The sequence below is a fragment of the Mirounga angustirostris genome, unplaced genomic scaffold (assembly GCF_029215605.1).
Source record: "Mirounga angustirostris isolate CCGP_5_RB_7025 unplaced genomic scaffold, mMirAng1.0.hap1 SCAF_6, whole genome shotgun sequence".
NCBI lineage: Eukaryota > Metazoa > Chordata > Mammalia > Carnivora > Phocidae > Mirounga > Mirounga angustirostris.
This window is the reverse complement of record NW_026991714.1, coordinates 909,590-931,094: the sequence shown is the minus strand read 5'-3', so window position 1 is coordinate 931,094 and position 21,505 is coordinate 909,590. Positions and strand designations below refer to the sequence as shown.

General features: G+C 56.0%; 1 protein-coding gene across 2 annotated transcripts in view; it reads left to right on the top strand.

The window, feature by feature from the left end:
* KCNN3 (potassium calcium-activated channel subfamily N member 3) overlaps positions 1-21,505 on the top strand; it is a 132,097-nt gene that overhangs the window by 77,196 nt on the left and 33,396 nt on the right. For both annotated transcript variants that reach the window (XM_045876503.3, XM_064593640.1), the window contains exon 3: positions 2,112-2,530. In XM_045876503.3, coding sequence (XP_045732459.1) covers positions 2,112-2,530 — 419 coding nt within the window. The remainder of the gene's footprint in view (positions 1-2,111; positions 2,531-21,505) is intronic.

Here is a 21,505-nt window from a genome sequence, read left to right as displayed (position 1 = left end):
GACGGCAACTTGGGGGCCGACTGACCTGCTCCTCACTCCTCAGAGGAGGAGACTGAGCCCAAGAGGGCGCTCAGCCAGGGGTCTCCCACAGTAAGCAGCCGTGCCATTCACTAAACCCGCACTCACCAGCACTAGCTCGGCGTGTGGGCCGGGCCGGGTCCCGGAGGCGCCACAGGCAGCAGGGAGGACACGGCCCCTGTCGCTCAGGAGGCCGGCGGTGCTGGGGGCTCCCAGTCCGGAGACACTTTAGAGTCCGCTGGGGAGCTTGAAGAAACATCCCAATGCTGGCGCCTCAGCCGCAGGGATTCCGATCGGCTTGGTCTGCGTGGGCCCAGGTACGGGTATTTTCAACAAACTCTCCGAGTGGTTCTAGCATTCCGGGGGACAGACAGACAAGCAAAGTACGCACCGAGATCTGCAGCATGTGAGGGACACGCAGGAAGCAGGAAGTTGAGCGAGGACGCGGTGGGTGGGGGCTGCCCAAGGCGAGAGCCGCGGGGCTGCCCTGTGGCTCCGGTGGGCATTAGGGGGTCCTCATGTGGGACAGCAGTGGAGTCTCCTGGGACACAAGGGCCTGCCCTGGAGCCCCAGCCCCCCCACGCCCCACGGACACCCTGTTTATGAGTGCCCCAGGCCACTGTTAGAGTGGTCGGTAAAGCACACTTCCGCGTACTATCCGTATTTCTGGACCCCAACGCTAATCCCGTGAGATGGGCAGGCTCAAGATGAAGAGTTCGCTGGCAGAGAGGTGGAAACTGGCTCAGAGCAGCGTGTGAGCCGCCAAAGGGCACACAGCTAATAACTGGATGTGGCGACGCCCGTGGGGCTCACCCACCTCTGCTCACTGCCCCCACCCCCTCCTCCCACACCAGGAGACCCGGGGACCAGCACCTTCCTGCCAGGCTGGGCCCGTGATGTGCCGTCTCCTGTAACATGGAGAGCACACAGTCTCCCTCCCCGCGGGGGACTCAGAGAGGTCTGTGCCTCGGCATCGTCGCTTGGGTTCCTGCCCACAGCGAACCCGGTTACTATAGTAACCCGATGCACTTCTTTATTATAGGGTGCACGGTTTTCGTTTCCTATTTGAAGAGTCTGGCCAGCAGTCACGTTGCCATGGCTTGGCCTGTCGGTGGCAGTTAGGAGCAGAGGGGACCCACCGAGCAGCCATTTAGGGCTTTTCTGTGTCTGCAGATGGTGGAAGGCTGTGTCTGGACCACCCCCCGCCCCTGGCTCAGCTGCACTGGGGACGGCGGGAGGGGAGTCCTGGCTGGGTGCGGGGCTGGGTACCTTCTCCTGGCTAGGGATCACACCTTCCTCATGAGAGCCACTGGGCCCCATTGGACCCACAGTGCCTCCTAGTTCCCCTTGTGGAACAGCTCAGAGCTGCTTTGTTCAGCCTCGACTCCTCAGGTGGGACCTCCTTGAGGACAAGGCCTGGCCCCCCTGTGGGCCCCAGCAGCAGCCAGGGCCAGCCACGCAGCAGGTGCTCACCCTCATGGTGTGGCCGCAGGGGTCTCAGAGGCAAGGAGGGCGAGTGCCGCCAGGCGGCCCTGAGCCCGGCCACCCGTGGTGCTAACGGTAATCACAGCAAGGGCTTCCTGGCAGCCAGGCGGGCTTCTGACCCCGTGCACACAGACCCAGAGCAGCCTCACGGAGCCGGCCGGCGGCGGGGGTAGCCTGAGGTACACAGAGGTTCGCTAACGTACCCCGATCACAGAGCTGGTTCGCCTTGGGGTCGGGATCCTGACCCAGGGCCCCCACCGTGGACACTCTGCTGCCTTGTGTGGGGCCAAAGTGCGGCCGGGCACACGGACCCCTTCTCCGCAGGGGGAGAGAAGCTGCGCAGCCCCCGGGGTCGCTCGGGTGGGGAGCACCGCTGTTCACCTCCACGCCCCCCGCCAGGGCCCCGCAGGGGCGCAGGGCCAGTTTTAGCAGGACCGGCGGCTCCTCCTCCTGCTCGCGGGACAGCCAGCTCGGGGCACCTTCAGGCAGGAAGGGGCGCGGGAAGCAGTCTGGAGAGGCCAGCAGGGCCCCGAGCGCACAGGCCAGGCCTCCCCTGGGGGCCCCGAGGTGAGCCCCGGCCGCTCTAACGGGCTCTCTGCTCCCGCCAGCTCTTCGTGATCGACAACGGCGCGGACGACTGGCGGATCGCCATGACCTACGAGCGCATCCTGCACATCAGCCTGGAGATGCTGGTGTGCGCCATCCACCCCATCCCCGGCGAGTACAAGTTCTTCTGGACGGCCCGCCTGGCCTTCTCGTACACGCCGTCGCGGGCGGAGGCCGACGTGGACATCATCCTGTCCATCCCCATGTTCCTGCGCTTGTACTTGATCGCGCGCGTCATGCTTCTACACAGCAAGCTCTTCACCGACGCCTCGTCCCGCAGCATCGGCGCGCTCAACAAGATCAACTTCAACACCCGCTTCGTCATGAAGACCCTCATGACCATCTGCCCGGGCACCGTGCTGCTGGTGTTCAGCATCTCGCTGTGGATCATCGCCGCCTGGACCGTGCGCGTCTGCGAAAGGTAGGCCTGCGCGCGGGCGCTCCCGGCGGCTGGGGGGCGGGGCGGGGCGCACGTGCTCCCGGAGGCTGGCGGCCGGCAGGTGCGCCTGGGGAGGGGCCGGGAGGGGCCCAGCGGGCCAGGTGAGCGGGGAGCCGCGCGCACGACGCGTCCGTTTCCTGCGTACACCGGCGAGCGCCCGCGTTCTGGGCCTTCTTCCCTCGCCCTTTCTCGCGCACAGCGCTTTGCGGTTCTGTATTAGCGCTCCCTCTGGGACGGTAACGACGCTCGCTAGCATTTTCAAGGTTTGGGGAAGTCCTGCAGTGAGGAAACTGGTTTAATTTTGTTTAGTCCAGATATTCTCAAAAGGATTCACCCCAAAACCCTTTTCTTTGTACACTATTGATGCCTCGCTACCCACCGTGTGGTCCACACACCAGCAGCAGCAGCATCGCTGGGAACTTGTTAGCATGTGGAACCTCAGGCGTCATCCCAGAGCTACTAAGTAGAATTTGCATGTTAACAGGTTCACCTGATGATTTGCATGCACCTAAAGTTTTGAGAAGCACGGTATGGCAGGAACAGACTTTGGGAAACACAATTTCAGGAGCTGGTGCTGGGCAAGCAGGAGGATGTGGCCTCATACAGAGCCACCTGTAACGCAGAGCGCCGGCCCCTCTGACAGGCCCTCCCTGAGGCTCGAGGGCTGCACAAGGCCACCTTCCTCCACCTTCACCCCCAAGCTGCCCTTGAGGACTCCTGTCCCTTTCCAGCTAGCCCTGGATATTCATTTTAATCTGATTTCCCATGTGGAGTCTGAACACGTCTGTTAGAAAGCTGGATTCTCTCCCTAAGTTGCTGTGAGGCCTCCGGCAAGTCACTTAACCTCTCTGGGCCTCAGTGTCCTTGTTTTAAAATGAGGATCTCTCGAGAAGGAAGGAAGAGAAGTCCACTTGAGATGTGGGGAGGCCCGGGCAAGCACCCTGGGCAGTTTGCACGGACCTGGCAGTCCCCCTCAATTTGCTGATAGCTGTGTCGCCAATCTTCCAGGCACCGCTGTCCCAGCAGAGACAAAGCGGGAGACACAAGGGTGGAGGAGAGTTAGCTAAAAACGTCTCACGTGGGTACGTCGAGCCAGACCTCCCCCCTATTTGGAGATGTTCTGTTTGTGGATATTTGGCCAGCAGACACACAGTCAGACCAAGAGGGCTTTCTTCTGCAGCCGCAAAGGCCCCCAAGCATGACAGTGTCAGTCCCTGCGAGCCAGTGCCAGGTGGGGAGACATTTCTTGTGGGCAAAGCCCCAGGGACACGTGATGCCCACCTCCTCGGAACCCTGCCTTGTGGCGGCTGGCACCATAGCATCTGCTGGGGGGGGGACGCTTCGTGAGAGTTTCCCGGGGCGCAGACACTCTCTCTGCAGTCAGGAAAGCTGGTGCTTGGGTTCCAGCCCTAAATCCCTTGACATACTCCGGGCTGAGCAACATTGCGCCGGCCACTGTACCTCTCTGGGCCTCGGTTCTGTCACCTGCAAGCTGGGGTCGTAATCCCTACTTTCCAGGGTTTGTTGTTGGAGAGGAACGAGGCAGCGTGCGGGCCTGCCCACTGCAGCACAGTGCTAGTGGAAATCAACCGTCTTGATGGAGAGCTTCTGGTAACTCTTGGGAGTTCCGTGGCTGCTTTGTAGAATGAGAGCCAGCCAGTTCCTACCACAGGTAGGCCCCTGCCTTCCTGTTCCCCTTCCTAATCGATCGGAGCCGAGTCTTCCAACCACTGTGATTGAATTTGCAAAGCCCTTTCCGGTGTCTGAAACCTTCCGCGTCCTCACGTCAACCCCGCTTGGCGTGTGTGCTCACGCCATGGTTCGGACAAACACTTGTGCTGAACGCAGAGCAAAGTATCTGCAAGTGAGGTTCATTGTTTATTCAACCTGCCACAAGGTGGTGACTATTTTTTACCCGAAAATAAGCATGCTTCCGAGTGTACAGTTTGCAAAGTACTCTGTTGCCTTTTATTTGGCGTTGAAGGGCCCGCCAAGGCTTCTGAGCTGAGCCTGGGTCGGCTGGCCCCCCACAGCCCGCGGCAGGGCTGACAGGGCCGCAGTCCCACGAAAGGCACAGAGAAACAACGAGCCAGTCCCAGGCCTCGTGCCTGTCCCCCCGCTCCCGTGGAAAGCCCTTCGACCAAACAGTCTCTGTCCAGATGGAACCCGAGGACATCACAGCCTCGGTGTGTGTCATGGTCACGCCTGTGTTCCCCGGCTCGCCCGCCGGGCCTGTGACATGCTTCTGCGGGTCCCCTCTGTTGCCTTCCATAGGCCTGTGGTGGAGGCGCTGCGACCGTCCCCACGTCAGAGCTGTGGGAGCGGACAGCAAGCAGCGGCCCGAGTCGCAGGGCTGGGAAGTGCGGAGGCAGAGTGTGAACTTGGTGCGTGTGCGTCGTCCTCCCGCCCGCACACCTCCCCCCCCCCCCCGCCCCGCGCTGATGCTCGAACTCACAAGGACGCTGTGGCCTGGACTGTCCTGGGGGCTCCCGGCCCGAGAGTCTCAGGGCCGCTCAGGCTGGCACTTAGATCCCAGGGCCCTGCTGTCTGTGCCCTTGACCTTGATCACTGTCCTTGGCGCTGACTTCATGGTAAATTCACACACAGCCGCCGTGCGCCACCTGCAAGCCCACTCTGGACCGCTCGCCTTCCTGCAGCTGGGGCTGCTGGTGGCCACGGAGCCGCTCCCCGGAACTGCCCAGGCTGAAGGGAGTGGCCTCGGCCAGGTCAAGGGCCCTGCCCCGGGCCACGAGCATCCAGGACCTGTCGGTGTGGGAGCGTCAAGGCTCAGGCCCCTCGCCTCCTGCAGGATGGTCCCCACAGGGCCCTCCCAGCTCCAGGGGCCCTCTGACTGCCTGGCCCTTCACCTTCCTCTCCGCCCTACCCGCCCCCCCCCCCCCCCCCAGGGGCTGATGCTGAGAACTGCCCCAATAAAGCTCCCGCGTGAGACTCTTTCTCAGGAGCCTGGCCTTCGGAGCTGTGAAAACACGTATAAATAAGCATGTTTTCTGCTGTTCAGGGAAGCACTGCTCTTTCAGTGACCAAGCAGTTTCTTTCAGAATCCAGTGTAGACGATCACTGTCCTTGCCCAGCGCCCAGCACTAGGGAAGGCGGGAAGAGCCCTGACACGGGAGCCATTCAAGCACAGACTGGACGGAAACTGGACACGGGTCGTGCTGGCGGCCAGCAGCAGCAGGCCAGGCAAGATGGCCTTGATGTGGCTCAGCTGACCGGAGGATGAGTCTGGCACCTCAGTCGGCAGAGAGGGAACGTGACAGGCTCTAGAATACTCCTGCCTGCTGATGCCCAGAGCGGAGCTTGTCCACATTCCGGGCGCCTTTCATCAGCCTGGCCTTATCTGGTTGTATACACACACTTCTGAAGTTGCTATGGAGACCCCTCTTCAGCGAGACGCATTGTAAAAGGCATTTCTCATATCTTCGGTTGGCTTTTATGTGACAGTAAAGGTTTTTCACGTTTCCCCCTTCTGAGGAAGAAGGGGCTAGCAATCACGCAGCACTGTGTGCTCTGGGGGGGCAGCTCCCGGTTGCCAGGACGGCCCTGACAACACAGACTTGTTTTCCTTGGACACCCCAGAGCGGCCTTACATCACCGGCTGTGGGCCTGACAGTTGTGGGCCTCCGCGTTCTCTGGGATTCTCCTGGCCACGTGCCCGCCTCCCACGGCCGCCCAGAGCCCATCGGAGGAAGCTCCTCATTAAACACCGTGTCGTGCGAGCGGGCTGTGGAGAGCCCTGTGTTCGGGCCACAGGCTGCAGAAATGGGCTTTCCTGGCTGCCCTCCGCAGGGGCCAGCTCCCGGGAATGTTTACCTCCCCGCAGGAGGCACAAAGGCCTCGCAGAACACAGATACAGCAAACTGTCTTGTGAGCCCAAGCCAGGTTTTGTAAACCACCTCCAGCCTCTTGAACGGAATCCCTTTGGACTTTCCCTCCTGAGGCTCCAAGCTCTGCACACAGCCAGCCTGTCAACAGGTCTTCGGCGGTGACAGTGTGAGTTTTCATCTAGTTCCACATATTCGTATTTTCATGGGAAACCGGATTCTGGAGGCCCTGCCCCCGGAACTGAAGGAAAACAGCTACGGGCCCCTTCTTTCTCTTGTTTGGAGCCACCCTTCCCATTGCAAGAGATCAAGAGAGGTTTTCTTCCTCCACCCCCACTGCCCGCGTCCGGGCGGCACCAGCCAGAAGCCAGGAAGTGAGAAGAGCCCCCTCCTCCGCATGTCCTTCCCACAAACTCCTACCGCCTCTGGCAGGGGACCTCAGCTCCGAGAACCGAGTAGGGACACAGAGCGGGACCCACAGCGTGGGGTTGACACAAGCCCCCAGGCCGAGTCCTCATGGGCCGGGCAGAGCTGAGAGCAGGGCTGTGGCTTCTCGTGGGCCCCTCTGGGTGGAGGCACAACGGCTGGTGTGGAGTGCGCCCCAAGCCCCGCTGGGGCGATGGGAAGACGCGATCAGGGCTTCTAGTCATAGTTACTGTTCTTATAGAACTTAAGATTTCAATCCAGAAAAAGGTGTATATTTATTTATTTATTTGAGAGAGCATGTGTGTGTGAGCAGGGGTAAGGGCAGAGGGAGGGGGGAGACAGGCAGATTCCCCACTGAGCCTGGAGCCACAGGAGGGGCTCGATGAGGGGCAATCTCACGACCCTGAGATCATGACCTGAGCCAAAATCAAGAGTCAGATGCTCAACCAACTGAGCCACGCAGGCACTCCTACAAAACTGAAGCTTTTAAGTATTTAATAAGCAAGTAGATAGTAATACATGTGTGCAACTAGTAATAAGTATACATAGAGCAGAGGAGGGTACATGCTCAAAATCTTGGTACTAATAGGAGTGCATGGTTTCAGAAGCTTGCAAACCACTGCTTTGGGGTATCGGAGGACTAGTTAGTGAGGACGAGAAAGTACCCGCCACATTGGATGAAGCCTGCCCTCTAGCTGAAGGAAGAAGTCAGTAGCCCTGGGGGCAGGGGGGAGCCCAAGGAGTGCGGGTCTGGGCAGATTCCCCTAAGGGCACAGTGTGTTTCCGGCAGAGCGTGGGGTGGGGGTGGGGGGAGATCCTCCCCGAGGCCCTGGAACCAGACCGGCTAATTAAGAAAGAGGAGAGTAATTGTAGATGCAGGAGAATGTTTCATCACGAGAGCCATGGGGCGGGGAGAGCAGCCCAAGAAGGCTCTTAGGCTCCCTAACGGTGCAGGAGGCTGTGATTTCTGCCCCGGGGACAAGGCAGCAGACATGAAAGGGAACTGTGTTTGCTTCACAGAAGCACAGAGTGCCAGAAAACGAAAACTATTTTAGCACAAAGAAGACTCACATTGGAGGTACTGAATTTTTAAAACATGGAATGTGGAGGACGCACTTAGAAGTTCTTTCAGAATGTGGAACAGAACATAGAGATGAGAGGTGGATGATAGGTCAGAACTAGAGGCTCCAGAATCAAGGGTAAGCCTGAGAACTAGAGCTATTTTGGAGGAAGAAACCAGGATAATCTGGATAACAGCATAATCAAAGACATACACCAAGAAAACTTTTCTAGAACTGGCAGCCCAGGGGTGGTGGGGAGGTTAAGATTAGGCAGATGGAAACAGCTGTTCTCAGTCATAACAGGGATGCAAAGCCATACCTAGACATATCCTAATAGACTCTTTTTCTGGAAAATTTACTGAATCTAAAGGTTAAGCAATCCTAGGACACCCGGGCAGCACAGAACAGAACTTCCTCAGGAACCCTAAATTGCAGACATTAGCGTCATTCTTGTGGGAAACAAGAACAAAAGTCATCCTTGGAGTTTTGTGGGCTCAGGAGGTAAACAAGCTGCATGTTTTGGGGAATGAATCACAATTAAGGTCTTAATGCAATGGTGTGAAAGAAAGACAGGTGGGCAGCACTGAAGCCAGGTAAAAGTGAAATCCAGGTACATTTGACCATGACTGCAAAACCAAACTCTGACATCAAACAAAAAGTGGGTTCTGGAAAGAATAGATGTGTGATAAAAGATTCCATAACAATTAGAGAGTTGCAAACTCCCAGATTAAAAGGTTGAGAGAAGGCTAAGAAGGATTAGTAAAAGCATGCTAAAATCATCATCTTAGGTAGAAGAGAATGTTAAAAGCCCTATCATCCAATTTTAATAATTAGAGAAATATAGTTTAAATCATTTTTTAAACCTAAAGGTAACCACAGGTAGAATTTTTGAAGTGTGACAATAGGATAGCAATAGCATCAGCCAAGTATTATTTCACTTAACCTGCACCCCAGCTCCGTGAGGTGTGGGGGCCACTGTGATCTCCACACCCACCCCCGGGAGGAAGCTGAGGCAGGGAGAGGTTAAAGCGGCACGCCAAGCCCCAGAGCTGGGGAGTGGCAGACCCGAGACCCCAGAACCCTGCCGCGAGCCCCACTTTTCACTACCTTGAGAATACGCACTCTCCACATCCCTGGGGGAGACACACACACAACGGCAGAGACAGAAAGACAAAAGAAGTAGGAAGAATTGAAAAACACAGATGAGAAAAAACAAACTTACAATTTATAACAGTCAACATAATTAAGTTTCCCTCCCCTGTTAGAAGGCAGTGTCTCTTAGGATGGGATTTAAAAGCAAAATTTGATTTCATGCTGTTTACAGAAGAGGTTCCTAAAGCGGAAAGACCTTGAAAAATAAATGAATAACAGAGATTTATTAGGGAAGTACAAACCAAAGGGCAATTGAATAGAAGTCCTCATTTTAAACCAACTTGAATTCAAAGCAAAAAACATTGAATGGTCTAGAAGGACCATTTAATATGGATAAAAGTACCATACACAGTAAACTGTGAACTTTTGTGCAAAAATAAACAAGGAGATTGAGACCTGAATTATTAACTATTTTAATAATTGAAAAATATTGAACTTTGTAGCCCATAAACAAATAATACATCTTCTTTTTAAGCATTCATGGAACATTTACAAAAAATCGATCAACTTCTTGGCCACACGTTTCAAAATACCAGAAAAAACCTTCAGACATATTTTCTAACCATGAGGCCATAAAAATTCAATTAAAAGAAAACTTTAGGGGAACTTTTAAAGCAGTCTCCTCTGCTACAACCTGGCCAAGAAAGAATTGTTCAAAACCACCGTTAAAGACTATTTTAAAAATTACAGCGATGACTCTGTGTATCCAAACTCACAGTGTGACCAAAGTTGTATGCCCAGGAAAATATCCTCAAAGTTTTTTATTTAAAAAAATGAAGCATGAAAATAAATAGAATAAATGGAAATTCACTAGGAGAACAAAACCTCGGGAGAACAAATTATAAGACAGCAGTTAATAAGGTGAAAGACAGAATTCATACATCCAAATGATATCAGCTTCTAATAAATTTAATCAAGATAATGCTAGAAAACACAAAATTAGGAATTTTATGGGGGAGTAAGTACGGATTCTGAGGATGTTTTAATAAATAAATGAGAGTAGTTTCACTTGTTTTGAAAGAGAAGACCATTGAGGGGGACTTTGCTGGATAGTTTTGTATTATAAAACCAGGGAGCCTGGGTGGCTCAGTCGTTAAGCGTCTGCCTTCAGCTCAGGTCATGGTCCCAGGGTCCTGGGATCGAGCCCCGCATCGGGCTCCCTGCTCGGTGGGAAGCCTGCTTCTCCCTCTCCCACTCCCCCTGCTTTTGTTCCCTCTCTTGCTGGGTGTCTCTCTGTCAAATAATAAAAAAAAATCTTGAAAAAAAAAAGTATTCTAAAACTAAAGTAATTAAGTCCCTGCGGCATTACTGAAAAATCAGTAATGAGAGATCAATGAAACCTAATGGAAAACCCCAAAATAAGCCCTAGTTTGTAAGAACCCAGTGATGAGAAGGAAAACCAATTAGGAAGCCATAGGTTCTCCAGTAAATGTTAACAGGGAGATTGGAGATTAGATACCTGGATGAAAAATCAGATCAGAGCCTGCCTCTCACCAGCTACCGACAAAATTCCAGGTGCATTAAAGAGTCAGATGTGAAAGAAGAAGCCATGAGCAAGCTCCAGAAAACAAAGTGAACATTTCATCAATCCTGCAATGGGAAGAATGTAAAATCTCAGAAGACACATGAAGGAGACTGTTGTATCTGCTTACATCATAGGTACAATTTTAGATTTCTGTCATCCAAAAAATACACACTTATTTTAAAAGCGAATGTTATACTAGGGAAAATATTTGCAGCAAACATGACAAGAAGTAAATATCCCTGTTATGCAAAGCAGTCTCAAAAGCCAATCAGAGAAATTCAACTCAGTTAAAAAAAAAAAAAGGCTAAACATAACACTGGAACACCACGTTGGAAGAAACACAGACGTCCAGCCTCACCAGTCACGGAACCACAGATGAAGACTACATGGAGAGTGACGGCTTCTCCTCTGGAATTGACACAGATGTGAATGAGGGTGATGCATGCTGGAGAAAGCTGTTCTTGCTGGGGGGGGGTGGGTCGTCCCTCCGCAGGAGGGCACAAGGAGAAGCCGTCTGGGGAAGACAGTCGGACAGCAGGTCTTGGGGGCCTTCACGAGTTTGCAACTTCAACCAGTAATTCCTTCCAGGACGCTGTTGTAATGGGATAATCGATTGATGTCAGGATTCTTCAGCATGCTGCCCTCCCCAATAGTGGAGAATCAGAAACCACATAAATGGCCCGGGATTTGAGCAGTTAATCAAATAATAGCACATCCATCCTATGTGCAATTAGGCAACAGTGTCAAAATCAGCCTTTTGAAGCCCATAGGCAGGAAAATAGTCATGGTATAGTATTTGAAAAAGGAGGACAAAAATAGTATTATATAGGGTGTTGCCAATTTAAAATCGATACCAGGGGTGCCTGGGTGGTTCAGTTGGTTAAGCGTCTGCCTTCGGCTCAGGTCATGATCCCAGGGTCCTGGGATCGAGCCCCACATCGGGCTCCCTGCTTGGTGGGAAGCCAGCTTCTCCCTCTCCCACTCCCCCTACTCTCTCTCTCTTGCTGTCTCTGTCAAATAAATATATAAAATCTTTAAAAAAAACAAATAAAATCGATACCAGATGCATAGAAAATGCTTGGAAACATTGCGTTTTCTCTGTGGGATGTTACGTGTGATTTCCCCATTACATTCCATTGTATTTTCTGCAATGAAAACGCATGACTTTATGTGCTTTTGTCTCTTTTTTTAATGGAAAGAGGTAGCAGTGGCTTTTTTCTCCCTCCACAAAACCCCTCTTCATCTTGCACAGGAACTCATGTTTTATGTCAACAGAGCTTGGAAAGTAAGCTTGCATGGCTCGGGTTTACATACAATTTTTCTCAGAAGAGAGTGAAGTTCCTTCCGAAGGCTCCCTTCCCGCCTGACAGCCAGCGGCCTCAGTGGGCAGGGCGGCCTCCGTGAACCGGCGAGTCCTCCTTCCCCGGGTGGGTGTGGCGCTTACAGCCCCTCCGTGGCCGGGGACGTTCCTGGGAGGACCTAGAGCCGGTGTTCGGGCAGGTGGAGTCTGCAGGTGAGCTGTGACCCGACGCTCGGCCCCAGGGGCTCCTCAGCACGGGCTGGGGGCCGGCGGGACTCAGAGGCCCGCCAGTGTGGACAGGTGGTTCCCTTGGGGAGGAGCTGCTGCGGGAGCGCGGACAGGTGGGGGCCGGGGGGCGGGGTCTGCACGGGGCGGGGCGGGGAGCGCGGACAGGTGGGGGCCGGAGGGGCACGGGGCCGAGCGGCGAGCGAGGACAGGTGGGGGCCGGAGGGGCACAGGGCCGAGCGGCGAGCGCGGACAGGTGGGGGCCGGGGGGCGGGGTCTGCACGGGGCGGGGCGGGGAGCGCGGACAGGTGGGGGCCGGAGGGGCACGGGGCCGAGCGGCGAGCGAGGACAGGTGGGGGCCGGAGGGGCACAGGGCCGAGCGGCGAGCGCGGACAGGTGGGGGCCGGGGGCGGGGTCTGCACGGGGCGGGGCGGGGAGCGCGGACAGGTGGGGCCGGGGGGCGGGGTCTGCACGGGGCGGGACGGGGAGCGCGGACAGGTGGGGGCCGGAGGGGCACGGGGCGGGGCGGGGAGCGCGGACAGGTGGGGGCCGGGGGGCGGGGTCTGCACGGGGCGGGGCGGGGAGCGCGGACAGGTGGGGGCCGGGGGGCGGGGTCTGCACGGGGCGGGGCGGGGAGCGCGGACAGGTGGGGCCGGGGGGCGGGGTCTCCGCGCGCTGCGGGATTCAGGATCCACGGTGAGGTGGCGCCGCGCCCGCGGACAGTCACCAGTGACTTGGGGCTGGGGCTCTGCTTCAGGGCTGCTCCCCTTTCCCGGCCCTAGCAACCCACCCTCTGGTGTCAGGGGTTCGTCGGACGTGTTTCCCCATCTTTACTCCTCTACAGCCCACTTTCTCTTTCTCGGGGACTCGTGATTCAGCAAGTCTTTCCTCTTCGACATTTGCAGTGATTTTGTGCTCTTTGACATTTAAGCATGAAACGGTTCATTTGTGATCAGTGTATTTGTGCTTTTATATTAAATAATAATAAGTTACTTATATATTAACGAATGACATCTCTTAGGAGAGTGAAGATTTGGGGAAATGACGAATGTCTGTAAAGTCAGCATTCCGAAGTACCGAGTTTGGGACGCGGGTGCGAAGTGAACTCCCCTTGCCCATCTTTCCAGTCAAGTCAATCCCCAAATTACTCCAGCCTAGGTCATGCTACACCCTGGGTTTCCCTAACCTCTCTCTGCCGGGAAGGGTTAGGGCCTGTCTGGGACAGGATTTCGCCTCAGGAAGACCAGTCTAAGCACCAGCCTTCTTTCTTCAGCTGGGCAGGACATCCAGCCCTCCTCCACCGGGGATCTGAGAGAGACGAAGCCCTACAGAAATGGGCTGGAACGACCATCTTCCCAGTTCTGCCACGGGTACACAGCTGTGCAGTGCTGCGTGGGTTGGAGGGAAGGTGCTGGGCTCTTACAGGGATGCCTAAGGGCCTCGGGCTTCATTGTTCCTCCTGGGGCCCGTGGGGGAGGCAACAGGGCCACAAGTCCTCGAGTGAGCGAAGGTGAGAAAAGGGAGGGGCTCCTGGAGGCCACGTCAGCCAGGGCTATGTGTGGGCTGGCATTAGTCAAGACAGGAAAACCACATTCTGTCAGCTTTTCCACTTTGGGGTGTTTTGTTTGTCCCTGGTGACCCCATTGTGCCCTGCATCTCTAGGGCAGGCTCCCACCAGCACGGGACGGGGCCCTCACCCACAGGCCTTCTCCAAGTGTTCGATGGCCCAGGATGGGTCCTTGTGCTCTCCCCACCACCCTGGGCTTCTGTCCCCTGCACACCACCACCCACGTGGTGTGGAGCCCTGCAGTCCGGGCTCCCACCACCGCCGCTGCTGGGGGATATTTTCATGGGATTTTTCTCCCTCCATTAATGCAGACTCCCCCATCCCCTGAGACTTGGCCACAGGCCCCCAGATGCTGAGCGGGGAAGGAATACAGGCACTCCAAACGGCACCTCACTGAGCACTCCCCGCACACACTCCCCTCTACCTGGATCCCTACCCCCCCCACCCCCCCCACCCCCACCGCCTAAGCATTTAGGAGCAACCACATCCGGTGAGAATCCCCAAGCCCTAACACACCAGGTCATGCTGTTCTCCCAAGAGGCTCAGGGGAGCTGCCTGCCAGCAAGGCCCCTGCGGGCTGGCCCAGACGAGCGGGTATGGGTCCGCCGGGCTTGGCACCCCCACAAAAGAGGGGGCACAAAGCCTAGTTAGCAAGACTCCTTTGGAAATTTTAAACATGTTTCAGCTGAGCCAACAGACACACAGCAGTGGGAGAGCACAGAGGCTGAGTCCCTGAACTCAGGGCAAAAGACAGCCTGGCTCCTGGTTGTACACGTACTTGGGCAGAGTCAGCTTCTCCTGAACACGCCTGGGACGAGAGGCTCACCACTTCAAAAGACAGCTCTGACCTCATAGTATCTTCCTAATATGAGTTAAAATTAAACTCCTTGTAGTTTGTGACTTGGGTCCTAACTCTGTTTTTTATATCAACACAAAAGAAAGTCGAGCAACACAGGTTGGTGGTTAAGCCATCGCCATCTGGGCAGATTTGGGCTTGGGCCTTGCTTGGGCTGAGTCTTCGTGGCGGGAGACCCTGTGGGCAAGCCGGCCTCAGGACATCTGGAGAAGGGGATAATTCGCAGAAAGCCCCTAGCAGGGGTAAAGCGTTTAGCACAGTGTGAGCCTCCAGGGAAGCCGGCCAGTATTCCCTCTTCCACAGGAGGCCCTAGATATTTGAGAACCTGTCTCATCTTCTTGAAACAAATGGTCTCTGCTCCTCGGACGGGTCCTCACAGGACTCTGTTCTGATCAGACTGCTGTCTCCTGCTCATCCTCCTCCTTGGTCATCTGTGTCCCCACAAGGTGGGGGCCCCAGACTGAATCCAGTTCCCCTAGTGTTACGCAACCTCCCTTATTCTTTTAAAGCTTTTATTTATTTGAGAGAGAAAGAGAGAGAGCATGAGCCGGGGGAGGGGCAGAGAGGGAGAGGGAGACGCAGGCTCCCCGCCGAGCAGGGAGCCCGATGCGGGACTCCGTCCCAGGACTCCGGGATCATGACCTGAGCCGAAGGCAGACACTTAACTGACCGAGCCACCCAGGCACCCCATTATTCTCCCTTTAATGCAGTGTGAGAGCGGCCAGTGGGAAGGGCCCAGGCCCCCAGGGCAGGCACACTGGCTGGGAATTGTGGAGGGAGCCCCAGGGCGGCACGGCTCTGCTCAGGGTTGGCACCTTTGAGAGCACCGTCACCCAGCGTGGCCCATCACCTAACAGGAGCCACGGCTGAGGCGAACGCCGGGAGGCCGACGAGCCGTGTGGGGACCAGGGGGGGCTCTCACTGTCCAGACGGTCGTGTCCTGCTCCCAGCTTTAGCAAGGGGTGGGGTCGAGCCTGGGGGTCCATCTCTCTGCCTCGGTTCTCCCTCTGATAAAAGCAGTAATTTATCCGGCCAAGGGCCTGAGCACTGGGTGTCGGGCTCTCCTCCCCGGCTCTCTGGACCACCCTTCCAGTTTGTCCTCTGCCAGCTCTGCTTCCTGGATCGGGGCCGCTGCATCCTCCACCATCCCTGGCACCGTGCCTGCGCCCAGAGAACCCATCCACCACTCTCAAATGCACCGTGCCCCCCAAGCCCCTCCCCTGAGTGGCGATGCTCTATTAGGAATAGTTCGCTAAATAATAACGTTATTAATCATATCGAGTCCAACTATTCACCAGGCACTGTGTTAGGAGTTAAATACACCTCAGAAAACAAGACAGGACTTTTCCCTCACAGAGAGTCTACCTGGGAAAACTGGTAGCAAGAAACAAGCCATTTCAAATCTCTGCTGCATACGGCGAAAGAGTTAAACACAAGGTTGCAATGACTTTTTGGGGTAAGCAATGGGGTTGGAGAACAATCCTACTCAGCTGAGACCCGCTTGGAAGGTTGTTCTAGGGAGGGTATGTGCCCCTGAGAGCTAAGGAGCCATTTACAGACATAGGGGGTAAGCTTTCCAAGAGGGAGCGGTATGTACAAAGGCCCTGCGCTGGTGAAGAGCATGGAGTGTGGAGTCACCTGAAGGACAGACGGACAGGCATGTGACTGTGGCAGGGCCTGGGCCACAGAGGGGGCAGGAGACCCATGGCGGGGGCCCTAGGCTGTGTTAAGGGGTCAAAGCCAAGTGCTGTGGGGAGCCTCTGAAGATGTTTAGCTAGAAGGTAAGATAATCTGGTTCATCCTAGGAGTACCGCTGTGGCACGTCTAGGGAGGGAACACGGGCAGAGGGGAAGAAGCAGCCGGGGCGATGAGCCAGGCAGCCATGGCAGTGAGCGAGGAGGGGGGGCACGCGAGAGCTCACTCCTCCTGAGTGCGTCACGCGGAATCACACACATTTTCTCGTGTGCTGCGTGTCCCGGACATCAAGTCTCTGTTCAGTATTGTCATGGTGCCTCTAATTTCTCTCTGCCTGTCTGTGTGTGTCTTCTTTTTCTCAGGAGCTTTCCCAGTTAGTGCTAGCTTTTGGCTGCAAAGGACAGGAAATCCAAAATAATAGTAGCTTAAACAAAATAGAAGTTTCTTTGTTATGCAAAAGAAGCCTGGACAGGGTCAGTCCAGAGCAGGTAGGGTGCTCCAGAGCATCAGGGACCCAGGCTCCTTCTCTCTTATTGCCCTGCCAGCCTTGGGTCATGGTTTCTTCCTCAGAGTTCACAAAGGCTGCTTCCCATTTACCCTCTACCCTGAAGGAGGGAGGAAGGGGCAAAATCAGATGTGTTTTCTCTTTAAAGACATTTCCTGGAAGTAGTAACACACGTCATTTTCATTCGCCTTCATTGGTCAGTTCCCCAGATGGAAAAATGTAGTCTGTATTATGGGTAGCTGATGCTCGTTCCTGGGTTCTTTTACTGGTGAAGAAGGGGGGAAGGGCTGTTGGGCCATAAGTATCTCTTAGGCTCGAAACCGTTCACCATCCCTGCATCCATGCCCAGCTCCCTCCAGCTCTCTTCAGGCATCAAACCCCTCGGTTCTTACTCTGTAATATCCCTCAAATGCGTCTTTTCCTGCCACCTCCTGGGACTGTCCTGTTACCCCTAGAACCTTCCATTGCTCCCTCTCGGAGATTGGTCCCTATTCCCCGCTTCAGCATCAGGGCCCTGGGCAGTCCGGCCCTCATCCACCCCTGATAATACCGGTGGGGTTCACTTTCAGTAACATTCACTATGATCACAACACCACCTCACATTTCTAAATGTAAGGTTCACTGCGCACAGAATTGGAGGCAGGGGTACCAAAGTCAGAAAGCCCAGACTCACAGCCTGGCTTAACCATGGACCCAGCTGGGGGGCCGTGGGCAAGTCACTTCCCCTCCGTTAAGTAAGACAAGTGCCTAGGCCTGTAGCTGGATCCTGACAAGCAGGGGGCCTTTCTGTCCCTGGGTCTCATTCTTCTGATCTGTAGCCCCCCTCCAGGGGTGGGTTATGAAGCTCAAACAAGAGGAGGTGTAAAAGCCGGGGAGACCATAAATCCAGGGTCATGCTCTTCTGCTTCCCAGCGGCCCTGGGAGGGAAGCAGAGTCCCCATTCAGGGGATTAGGGCCTGGCAGCTCATCCGGGCTCTGTGACCCGTCCTGTCCCCTGACTTGCAGTGCAGTGGAGACCTGGGACCCTGGGTTCTGACTGCCTGCTGCAGGGTTCTCAGGGTGTTGGTTAAATTGGAGGGTGGTCTTATGTGTCTGTGTTGGGGTCAAGGGAGAAAGAGCAAAATGTGCAAAGAAAATGTAAGGGGTTTTTTTTGTTTTTTTTTTTTTCAGTTTGGGCTATGAAGTCACTTTATAGTTTGTCCGAGGGCACGCTCCCTGGGACCTAGACAGAGATTGTGATTGGTACTTTTGAAACGCTGGTTTTTTGTGGGAAGCCACTTTCTGTTAGCAGGTGCAGGTGATGTGGCTCATTGCCTTGAATGCCACATGTTGGTTTGGTGGGTGGGGGGGATTGTTGGAGACTGGCTAGACATTTTTTGAGAAAGTGTATGTCAGAATTAATAAAGTAAACACTTATATTGTCAAACTTACAGAGTTAAGTAAATGTGAGTGTAGTTAACTGGATAGAGCTTTATAATTATTTTGTCAAACTTAACACATGAAAACCGCTCCCACTTAGTTACCAGCATCCTTAATTTGTTTTGTTCCTGTTTATAATTTAAACTGTGGGTTTTATTTAGGGATAAATGTGTCCTGAGGCTTTTCATTAGTTTAGAAATTAGACAGTACCCTCCCGAGGTTGCCAGACTGTCTCTGTGGCCGAATCGGGCCGAGTGCCAAGGCTGTGGGCCCGGGACCTGGAGCCGAGGGGGGACGGGGCCGTCATTGCTAGCTGCTGGCTTCTCACACACAGCATCCCATTTAATGCTCGCAGGAACCTTCCGTAGTGTTTTCTCCGCATCTGTCGTGTGTCCCAGATGGAAGGCAGGCCCAGGGCCGTGCAGGGCCTTGCTCACCATTGTGTGAGGTTGCTCTCTTGCTTGCTCTTCCCCAGCAGAAGGTGAGTGTGTAGGAAAGTGTCCACAGAGTGCCCAGCGCTTGCAGGAGGAGAGGGAGGAAGGAAAGCGATCCCGTTGTTCACAGCAGGTGCCGGCTCCTGCCCGGAGAGGGCTGTCGTCCGGCAGGCCGCCCTCCGGGTCCCTTGGCTGCTGGGCACCCCCAGCCTGGCCCTCCCTGACCCATGCAAGGCCCAGGGCCGCTGGAGCTAACGAGCGAACAAACCTGCGTTTGGGGGGGCGGGTGACGGCAATGGCAGTGGAGACCCTTGTTTGTTGTGTTTCCTGGAGAGTCTGTGCGGAATCATGCCAGTGCTCAGGGTGCGTTTCTTAAAATCACCCGCCAGGTGCACACGGAAGCCGATAGGTGCGTGTTCGCGGTAGGAACCATCGCCGTCAGCAGCCCGGCACTCATCGTGACCGCGCGGATCCAAAACTAACTAAAGGAGGCCCTTCCTCCATGCCTGCGTCTCCGCTGCCTCGTTCCAGAGCCGGCTTCTCCTCCCCGCCCTGCGGCTTCCTGGCGCTTGGGCTGCCTGGCTTCGATTCTGCTCCCGGGGCTCTGGGCGCCACCTGCTCGCACGCTCCCTCCTCTGCGGGTTTGTCCCGAGAAGGGTCGGAGGTGGGGCGTCCCTCCCAGGCGCTGTTTGTTGCCTGGCAACGCACAGAGCATCTTCAGTGACGCTGCTTCCCGTAAAGCAGAGCGGGGCCGGGCGCGGGGATGAAGGCGCGGGGCCTCGCTGGGCCACAGCGGGGAGGACAGTAGCAGCAGCCGGGCTGGCCCGCTCCCCCACTCCTGCCCGCTGCAGGAATCTCATGTGTTGGGGTGGGGAAGGTCTCAGCGAGGGGCCGGCAGAGGCTCCATGCAGCTTGCAGCTCCTTGCAGGGGTCTGGGGGAAGTTGGGTCAAGGCTGGTTCCACCTGACAGCATCGTCCTCCCCACGCATCTGTGGTGAAGACGCCTGGCGTCTGTGTGTGTGTGTGGTTGGTCCCGAGAGCTCCCCAGAGCAGGACGGGCGGGGGCAGAGTGTGATCAAAGGGACCCCCACCTTAGAGCTGGAAGGGCTCTGGAGCTCCCTTGGCCAAATTCCCCGATTTTGTGGATAAGGAAACCCAGGCCCAGGGGAGAGAAGTGATGCCCAGCGGCCCACAGCAAGTTGGAGAGAGTCTGAGCCCCCAGCTGAGGGTCTTCCTCCTGGGCCGACCCCTGGCATACGTGGTTGGTGCCCCGGGCGGAAGGAGGCGGCGGTGGTGAGGGCACTGGGCCTCCCAGGCCCTCCCAGCCTCCACCTCTTCACCGGAAATGACCGAGGTTTGCCGTGCTGGAGGTAACCCCAAGACTCAGTGACTCCCGGGGACGCAGATAACCCAACAGGCAAAGCGCCTCCTGCCAGATCCTCGCCGTGAGTCCATGTCTTTCCCTCCTGAGAGAGTCCTGGGCCTCTGGGCTAACGTTCCCCAGGAGAAGCCCACTCTGCGGGCGGAGACGCTCCGCACAGACACTCGTCGGCAAGCCTCCTGGGAATCTGTGTCTTCCCAAGCATGGCCCCTTACGGCAGCCAGGGTCAGAGCCGCAGCTCTTTGTCCTGTGTGGCCACTGGGCTGAGAAAGCGCTCTCTGAGCTGGAGGACCCCATGGCGAGACCCCCTCAGTTCACAGATGAGCAGATGGGTGACAAGGGGGTGACCTGACGCCATGCCCTTCAGGCCCTCTTGTCGTGCCCCTTGCTCTCCTCCAGCAAGAACATCTCAGCTCAAGAGGCCGAAAACATGCACCCGGACACTGAGGGCAGTCGTGCCCCAGCTGCATCCCTTCGTCGTGCTCCCAAAGCCGCAGAGATGAGCGGGGGAGGCGCAGCCCAGACGCGAGCCTCTCCGTCCAAAGGCTGCTCTCCGAGGTCTGGGGCGCGCCGGCTCTGGAGATTTACAAGTTCCTCCAGCAAGAAAGCCTCCCTCGGCTGGGGCAGTTGGATGTGTGCTAGCTATCTCCGTTCCTTTCTGCACACAGATGGAGCTTCAGAATCCGAATTGTTTCCTATGTGTTCCAGAACCTTCCGTCTAATCATGTCAGCCAAGGTCTGGGTTGTTTGGCTGTGGCACAGGGGGGCCTGGACCGGCCCCTGAGACCCAGCCTCCCCCAGACTCGTCACTCTTCCGGCCGGAGCCCACCCCCAGAAGCCCAAGGGCAGGTTCCACCTGCATGCCCAGGCCTGTGGGAAGGTCAGAGACAGCCGCACTCCACGTGCAGGCAGCTCATAGCCAGGCAGAATCCTGCAGCCCCGTCCCCCTCCTCTTGGGTACCCGCGTTTCTCTGTGGCAGGGGAGGCTGTCCAAGCAGCGCTCCCACACCCTGACCTGGAAGCCCCACTGCCCTGGGAAACAGAAGCAAGAGAACTTCTTCCCAGGGCATTTCTTCATCCTTCTCCTCGTTCTTGGTCCCCAGGTGGCCCCCACCTCCCTCCCACACTAACACTGGCCAGGCAAGACTGCAGCTCTGTGCCCTCCTCAACATTTGCTCGCCTGGGGCGCTCCCTGCCTTTAATTTTCTTGGGAAAGCATAACTGAGAGGAGAAAGACACCCTTCTTTCCTTTGAGTCTCCAACCAGGACCACCGCCTACGCGGCATTGCCCTCCAGGGGGCAGCATTCACATTGAAGTCTCCATGAATGGCACTCCCTGGAGTTGCACAGTGCACAGCCCACACTCCTGAACAGGGCAGCCCTGGCTCTGGTTTGCTCCCTTGTGAGGCCAGCTCATTGCAATACAGATCCAGGACCAGGTACCCACGAAAGGCAAACTTGCCAGCAGTCTCTCCAGTTAACCTCTCTGGGCCTCCAGTGCCTCAAAGGCATGATATGGTCGAAGATGGGGCTGTGGAATCGGCCAAAGCCAAGCTCACACTTAGGCTC